The following is an 8,789-nucleotide window of genomic DNA, read 5'->3' on the forward strand; positions in this document are numbered from 1 at the left end:
CCGGACCTCAGTAGGCCACAGCAGGGACGTGTGGCGTTACCACAAACCAGGTCCCTTTACGTTTTATACCAACCTTTTCTAAAATGGCATAATATCCCAAAAGCCTAAATAGCTCAATTTTCAAATAGTTCAAATACTGTCAAATAGAAAAGAAAAGCCCCAGTTCAACATGTGTTGGGGGGGGGGGGCAGGAAAGAAATGAGCACGTACATCAGGCTGCTGGTGTGTGTGTGTGTGTGTGTGTGTGTGTGTGTGTGTGTGTGTGTGAGGCCTGTGGGAAAGGATTAGACTTTCACGCCTTTCCTACACACTGAAGCCCCATCAAAGACATTCCTTGCATAACAAATCAATGAGTACCATCACGCACACACACAAACACACAATCCTGGTAATCATTAGCCAAACAATCATGATTCACTTTCTTCTTCTTCCCTTTAATGTGGGAAGGAGGAAATTAGCACGTTGAAACATTAGCATTTGCAGCTGTATACAGTATATGATATAAAAACTACAAATGAATCATCCTCCTGTGGTAACTTTGTGTGGATACGTCACACTCCTCCTCCCTGCTCTCATTTGGAGTGTAAAGGTGCTTTAAAGTAACTTTCCCAATATCCTCCCTACAGCGGCAACTCGTGGAGCTTTGTCCAACGCATGTTCATCCCATTTAATGCTGTAAAGCAAACAGAAGCACCCTGCAGTTACATAATGACAATAAAGGATCCTGGTAACCTGGAGAGGAGCGGAGCCTCTGAGGGGCTTCCTGGTTCTCAATAGAAGAGCTGCTGCCCTTCACTTCCTGCTCGTGCTTCACTTCCTGCGCTGACGCAGTCACATCCGGCTGGTAGCAGAGCGACACCGCTGCATCGGTACACCCAGTGGACTTCATGCTGCTCCGCCCATCCAAATCTACAGTAAGGTACCGGAGGTTGTCCGATGACGCGTCCACAGGATCAAATGTCGGTGCATCTGCGTGCATTGTAATACAGGAACTTGTGTCACCACAGGAATTCCGGTCTGAACGCAATCGGTGTTGCGAACGGGCAAGAAAAGAGGAAGAAGATGAGCGTGCAGCTGTTGAGCCGACGCAGCACTTTCTTTCTTGTCATTTGCAGAAGTGGCGTTCCCTTTCTCAGAGGGGAACCATTCCAGGTTCGTCTTCCAGAAGAAGCCCCGGGGCGATCGGTGGAGCCTTGCGTCCAGATGTTTCTCCCTCTCATCGGTCAGGTGCAGCCACAATACGTGGGCTTCTTTCTGTTCCTGCTGCAGCTTCTCACTTCTACATCCCGACCAGAAGTTTCCTCCTCAGTCTGTCAGCCGCTTGTCGATCCTTCAGAGCGCCGTATTCTCTGCTGATATTGTGGATGTCACAGCGAGGTGCTCCTAACTGTGTTAATCCGCAGCAGGAAGTAGTCCCTCTCTTAGCATAGCATCACGTGTGGACAAGAACAGAGCGTTTTACACACTGATCCATCTAGTTCATGTTTTTATTGTGTAGTTGACAGAAGTTGCAGAGAACTGGCATGAAGTCGACACTGAGTGGAATGGTTGGTAACAACACAAGTCTATGGCTTACCAAGCACGACACCCTACGTACAAACGCAACTCACTCAACCATTTCTTCTTCCATAAATATCAAAAGGGGAAAGGAACAGAGGCCCCCATGGGCCTAAAGTGGGGATAAAAGTCTCTTTACCGAGACAGCTTAGCACTCAAAAGAGTTAAACACACCCAGGTTTCTGTCATGGCGTCCCCTCTGCAAGCAGGTTGAACAAAGAGACCGAGACGAGAGATAGATCTGGACTGTCACATGAGGTATTGTGGATCAAAGCATTTCTGTACATTTTTCTCCATATTTTTTGGAATAGATCGGAAAATCAAATTCTGTATGTAATTATACACATACAAAATAAAAACGGATCACATAGAATCTACACAAAAACATCAAATGAGGATGTCAATAGAACAATTTTCTATGAGAAAATTCAAAACTAAAATGGCAGCATATTGACATTTATATGTATAAAAAAACACCAAAATGTAGCAGCAAACAGGAGAAAAGCATCATTTTTAATCCATTACGTTTTTGTCAGTTTTTCTTTTTTTTTTTAACACGTAGCTGGGATTCATTTTCTATAGCAGCGGAATATAAGGAGTGTTTCTCTCCTCCTCTCTGTCCTTAATGTACAATCACAAACCTCATTCACAGGGTTCCACGCAGCCCAACGCACTGTAGGAACCCTCCGCAGCATGGAGACCCCCTCCCTGTCCAGCCTCCACCCTTCTGACACCCACCCACCCCTCGGGACCCTCGCCAGCTTCGCTTTACACCTTTATTTTAGGCGAGTCCCCAGGAGATGCAGCCCAGGTCTTTTAGGTTTGTGCAAAATCATAGTCTCAGCACTTTTTTTTCTTTTTTTTTTTTAGCTTCATCCCCTTCCCAGAACCCATGAGCAGTGCTTTTGTCCCATTGGAGGACTCAGGACTCAGACTCCTGCTCACCCCCCCGTTCAAATGACATCTTGTTTTACAAACTCAATCCCTCTTTTTTCTCTCTTTTTTTTAGACGACCAGCAGCGCTGACCCAAAAGTGCTTTTTTTTTAACAAAGTTGGAATGGTTGAGATCTCACTACATGGAGAAAGACACATGGCAGACTGTGGGGGGGCTCTGCATCCATTTGATCTCATCAAATCACACCACGTGTCCGAGCCTCGGCTTCAGCGCTCCACAGTCACCGGGTCAAAAAACAGCATCTCACACTGCACGTAAAGAGGTGGAACTCACGAATGATAAAGTGACTAAACATGAGCGAGCAGGGACACGAGACGTTTGACCTGCAGGGACACGAGACGTTTGACCTGCAGGGACACGAGACGTTTGACCTGCAGGGACACGAGACGTTTGACCTGCAGGGACACGAGATGTTTGACCTGCAGGGACACGAGACGTTTGACCTGCAGGGACACGAGATGTTTGACCTGCAGGGACACGAGACGTTTGACCTGCAGGGACAGGGACACGAGATGTTTGACCTGCAGGGACAGGGACACGAGATGTTTGACCTGCAGGGACACGAGATGTTTGACCTGCAGGGACACGAGATGTTTGACCTGCAGGGACACAAGATGTTTGACCTGCAGACAAACACGGGAGTCAAAGACATTACAACCACAAGCAGCCTCTTCTCTGTGACACGAGTCTGAGGAGCTGAAGGAACACGAGCACACGTGGGGGGCTTAGTAGGCCACTTGCGTCTGCACTCATTTAAACATTCCTACTTTAATATTCAAGGAAATGACAGAAACAATCTACTAAAATGTCTTTTGTGGCTTCATCTCGCGCCCTCGCGGGTTTCCGGCGTCTTTCCTCTCGTACATTTCTGTAGTGTTCTTTTCTTTTCCCAGGATGGGGGGGGGGGGGGCACTGGCAGGAGACGTGACGCGGGCTTTGCAGGGCGGTGGGGGGTATCGCCGCTCTGTCTGGTCTTGGCCACTGCGGCGGACAGCGGGCAGGTGAGGGACACGTCGGCCATGACAGCCGCCCAGGCAGAAGGAGGAGGAGGGGAGGCTGGGTTCGGATGAGGAACCCCCCCCCTCCCCGCCCGTCACCCCCCTCTGTCGCCTCCCCCCCCCTTTCCCTCGATCATCAGGTCGCGGCGCGGCGCTCACTCATTTCAGATGTTGATGTCTCGGACATCTGTGGGCGTGCAGGACAGGTCCACGTCCTCGTCCACGTGCTTGCTCTCGGCGGCGCTGCTGAGCTGCTGAGCCTGTCTCAGGCTGGACTCCAGCAGGGACTCGATCTGCTCCTGACAGGAGCGCAAGCAGTCCTGTGGGAAGAGATCGGCAGTGAGTGAACACCACGCCGCCAGCAGCCAGAGCAACGCTCTCTCTACATCGCCGACGGGTTTGCGTACCGGGTCGCTGCGGATGACCTGCGACAGGAAGTTGGTGAGGTTCTGGGAGGACAGGGAGGCGTCCTGGCTCTTCAAGTAGAGACCCTGAACCGCTGCCACCACGCTGCCCGCCGCCACCATGGAGGGAGGACTGGCGATGAAGTTGACGTCTGCGGAAAGAGCACGGCGCCGTGTTACAACAGAGAAGGTCCATATGAGTGGGCGCTGCTGGAAGAGACGCCATACGTCCAACATATGGTGACCCAGGACCAGACAGGAAAACAACACATGTCTCTGCTCACATCTGCCCCTCGGAACCTCCAGCATTTATTAACTAATAATGACCAAGTAGGTGGAAGAGAGCAGAACAGGGGTTTGGATCTAAAACAGCACAACTAGGTACAAAGAAATACAAATACTCAGTACAGAGGAGAATATACTACAATAAAATGGCACGTTAAAGCGGAGATGGTTAGAGATCTAAAAGGATGAGCATTTATCATAATTATCTTAGCATAAACATTGAGTTTATCTACTGTAACATGACGTGTCATTTAGTCACATTGTTCTACCTGTAGCACAAAGAGCCACGAAGGTCTGGGCGTGTTTCCTGAGGGTCTGCTTGGTGGACGGGTAGATCTTCAGCTTGGACAGGAAGTGCTCGATGAAGTCGTGAGGCGTGACTGAAGCCAGGTCCCATTTCAGCTTGTTGAGAACCAGCAGCTCCATTTGCTGCAGGCGAACAGGGGACAGAGACAGTTAGTCCTCCTGTCTATTTACGTCTGCTGTCATAAATCATTACTAAAATATCCGACAACTCCAGCTAGTACAGCTTTGCCCTTTTCTGTCCACATCTGGGCTCATGTTTACGGCTTTTCTTATTTTCCCAAAAGATTGCATCAATGGATCTACTCGATTTTATTTTTTCTAATTTATTGATACAATATAAATACAGCTGCATTAATGCAGTTATAGATGTATACGTTGTCGTATGTCAGCTTCCTTCGGTAAGTGCAAATATGATTTAATTGCGTTTAACTATGATAAGCATCAACTGTGTGGAGACGCAGCAAAGTCAGACCTGCACCTCCCGGTCACTGCCACCAGGTGTCGCTGTGATCGGGCTTTCCCGCAGTCACTGAGACCATTCATGAAATCAGAGAGGCCTCCAAGTCGCCATGGGAAAGTCTCAGGCAGCACACTGCTGCAGCGATGCCATGTTTCTACCTTTTCTCATGTCGCCCACATGATTCAGCACCGATTCTTCACTACAATTTGGATATTTTGTGAAAATGGCGACACGACAAAGCAGAAGAACTGCAAGCACACTTCAGGCCTATTCGTGGTCTCCTGATAGCTGATCATGTAGGCTACTGTATGTGTTATGCAACATCCATGTGTGCAGAACTCAATTACCAGCAGCTCTCCGGGCTGGACCGAGTTGTCCGTGTAGATGCAGAGTTTCTCCGCCGTTAGGGGCACGGTTTCCTTCATCTTGGACGCCAGAAACATGCATGTGGCTCCCAGCAGCTGTAGTCGTGTTTTCCTGGTGGCCTCCACCGATAAAAATCTGTCCAAATAGTTCATAGCCAGCGGAAAAACCTCCTCCTCGCACTTTTGTTCCTCGCAGACCTAGGAGGTGAGAAGAGCACTTAAAGGTTGCTGGAGGAAAATGCCCCCATTCACATGCAGTGTGACGTCCTTTCCCCCACTAAAGTCTCCTTTTGTGTACAGCTGTTTACGTTTAATCATTTGCAAATTAATAAAAAACGGAATTAAACATTTTGTGCATCTAATGTACTAAAATTCAGTGTTTAACTATCGCTCTAAAACGCGATGTAATGCAAACACAATGCACATGTAGCCATAAACATTTAAAATCCAAATGCATTAATTACAAGTGGCTCGCAGCACTGAACACGGTGCGGAATTAGTCAGCAGTCCCTTCTGACGGAGACACCAAGGTGGCGTCTATGCAAGTTTCACTCTGCAATTTCAACTTCGTCATCTTTTCATAAAATATTTATAAATAGTTAAAAATTACCAGGGTGCGTATAATTATCATGTAAATGATCCTCAGCTAAAGCCTGTTCGGATGACGCTGGAATAGGTCGAAATGTGCCACGGATTGATTAAATAAAAAATCATTTGTCAGACTGGGTTTATTCCAAACGCGATACATCGCGTCGGCTCTCCGATGCGCAGTTTCAGAAATTAATATAAAATATAAAGCTACGCACATTTCAATCCAATAGCTCATGTTAATGTTAAGAAACATGCACTCTATCAAACCCGACTGTGTAAATGCATTTAATACTTTCGCAGCTTTAGTAAACGCTTTTTTCCCCCCGAGCGACCTTCGCGGACCGAAGCGACTCGGAGAAGCGAAACAAACTTTTGCCATCGATCGCAGTGGAAGGAGCCGCCGCAGAGCGCGTGAGGCCGCAGGGCGACACGCGCGCGTTTCCGGCCCTTCCAACCGACTTACTGTCATTGCTGCCGACGTTATAGATTTTTAATGACATTAAAATCATTCTCTTATACGACAACAAAGATGGCGCGTAATGCTGGCACGGGCCGGACTGCATACGTGTACATTGCTGTTATTTTGGAATATTTTCCACGTGTAATTACATTTCAGAATCTTCTGGAAAACGTAACCTAACACACAACGACGAACAGAAAGGTGTAACTTCTAACGCGTGTGCAGCCCGTGGTCCATATGTGCGGTGGTGGGCGAAGGACCACCCAGCACTCCCGGATCCACGCTGCTCCTTTATGTAACGTGCGCGCTGAATTAAGACGCTTTGGGCCGAAGAGCCGCGACCACCTTTAAACTAACGCGACGCCGCCGCACTCGGGCACTAAAGTCGAAAGTTCAAGTGAAATAAGAACCAACCTCTAACATCCAGGTAGCCACTATTTTCCTCATTTTGGGCACAATTTCTTTCTGGACACACTTCAAGTAGTTTGGCGACGGCAGGTAGTGTTCCTCGGCCTTCAGCATGGTGTGGAGAACTCGGTCGTTGAGCAGGTTGACGTCCATGTAGGCTCTCCTGATGGAGTCCACCTCGCAGCACAGCAGCTGGTCCTCCATGGCGGGCTACTGGTGCCGGTAATGTCGCACGGTGACGCCTCTGCGCGGGCTCTGTGTTACGGGAGGGAGCGGCGGCGGTCCGCGGATCTACGGTCACGGTCTCCTCGCTGCGCTGCGGCCGCTGAGCTCTGCTGCTGCTCCGGTGTGCGCGAGCCCACTGAGGCGCACAGCGAGTCCCTCCGCGAGACAAAACCTGGCGTCGCACGCACGCACATCACGGGCGGGGGGGCGGTGGGGATGACGTCAGCTGTTGTTAGGAGAGGGGGGGGGGGTATCAAAGGAACACGCAGGCTGTCATGGAGTGCGCGAGGAAGAGATTATATTATATACACACATATATATATATATTTATGTGTATATGTATTTATTAATTTCTGTACATATAAAGTAAAGAGAGGGCAGGGACCCCCCCCCCCCCACACACACACACAGTTTTATCGAAGGAGGTGGGAGGTCCGGGGCCGACTCTGGGGGACGTCTGTCGCCGGCGGAGAGGAGCTGTGAGGGGGGGAGGGGGGGTCGGTAGGGGGCGACCGCGGCTCCGCGCGCTGAGCATGAGGTGAGCACATGACACGATAGTGCGGTCCGACTCACACAGGAGCGCTGCTTCAACCACCGGTGCATCCCGACTTTGAAGCCACATGGTGGGGGGCTCTGAAGGGGGGGGCAGGTAAACGTATTACGCTGGATAACATCTGTTAGTAATTCATCACATCAACTGTAAGCGACATTTGCACAATTTAGTTCCACAGCAACACGACCATATAAAACAGGTTTGTGAGTCAACATCTGTACATGAGAACTCCAGTTAGTATTTAACTCATATGTGTGATTTCATTAAATACTAACTGGGCCCTCTGGGGCAAATTTGTAATTTGCCATTTTGGGCTACACAAAATATAAGGAATTGACTTGAGAAGTGTGTGTGTGTGTATGTATGTGTGTGTGCGTGTGTGTGTGTGTGTGTACTGACCATTGCAAAAGTAAATCTGCAGTGTAACAAACTGTGTTGAAGTCAGGTTAGTTTGCTTTGTAAGGCTGAAGTGCCAATAGTAAAGTTTTAAAGACTCTTTCTAACACACACACACACACACAAACGCACACAAACGCACACGCACACACACACGCACACACACACACACGCACACACACACACACACACACACACACACACACACACACACACAAACGGGAGGAGACTGGAGTTTCACCAATGGGAGGAATTGCTGTTACTAGGCAGATGTCGGCCTAACTTTTCACGTGAGGAAAAGTTCAGAAATGGGCAGTTATTAAAAAGTGAATAAAAGTCTTCGGTAATCAATAAAGGGCTCCAACTACTGATCAGCGTATATCTGCTCTGTTGTTCTGAGCGAGGACAGAAGGAGCCATATATTGAATCACGTTTACAGCTTGATACAAAGTACATCAATCCTCACATTTAGTTGTTGAAGTTAAACAGCAGCATTTAGTGTGAAGATGTGAACATTTGAATGTAGTTTCAACGTGAAACAGAGTTTTTAACATTCCTGGAATTCCTCTCTGGGCTATTGGTGGACTACCGTAATGTCTGCAGAGGGCTGCACCTCTGTGGACGGAGGCTGGAGTCTCAGCAGAACTTCTTATCGTTATTATAAGGGATCCAAAAACATGTCTTCACTATGCATTATCATCTGTAAGCGAAATGCTGCCTTTTCCAAACTTATATTTAGAAAATGGTTCATTTAAATGTACACGATCAAACACTCTTTACATTCTAAAACATTTGTTTAGTTTTGTGACTTCTTTACAAAGGACT

General features: G+C 48.3%; 2 protein-coding genes across 3 annotated transcripts; one reads left to right on the plus strand and one right to left on the minus strand.

Moving 5' to 3' along the window:
- Positions 1-1,469: 1,469 nt before the first annotated feature.
- ccnd1 (cyclin D1) lies at positions 1,470-7,155 on the minus strand. Of its 2 annotated transcripts, XR_013451557.1 has the most exons (6): positions 6,797-7,155; positions 5,314-5,529; positions 4,470-4,629; positions 3,919-4,067; positions 3,065-3,831; positions 1,470-3,004 (listed from the first exon to the last, which is right to left on the minus strand). XR_013451557.1 is itself a non-coding variant. In XM_040168053.2 (5 exons), the coding sequence occupies exons 1-5, from the start codon at positions 6,992-6,994 to the stop codon at positions 3,676-3,678; spliced, it is 879 nt and encodes a 292-aa protein (XP_040023987.2). In that variant the 5' UTR covers positions 6,995-7,155; the 3' UTR covers positions 1,470-3,675. The 2 variants fall into 2 exon arrangements, 1 of the variants encoding a protein (XP_040023987.2); XM_040168053.2 differs by having other exon boundaries at positions 1,470-3,831.
- On the plus strand, positions 2,807-7,134 carry LOC144385324 (uncharacterized). Its single transcript, XM_078085398.1, has one exon. It carries the CDS (start codon positions 2,807-2,809, stop codon positions 3,203-3,205), a length of 399 nt encoding a protein of 132 aa, XP_077941524.1. The 3' UTR covers positions 3,206-7,134.
- Positions 7,156-8,789: the final 1,634 nt, after the last annotated feature.

Source organism: Gasterosteus aculeatus, chromosome 12 (genome assembly GCF_964276395.1).
Source record: "Gasterosteus aculeatus chromosome 12, fGasAcu3.hap1.1, whole genome shotgun sequence".
In the NCBI taxonomy this organism is placed as follows: Eukaryota; Metazoa; Chordata; class Actinopteri; order Perciformes; family Gasterosteidae; genus Gasterosteus; species Gasterosteus aculeatus.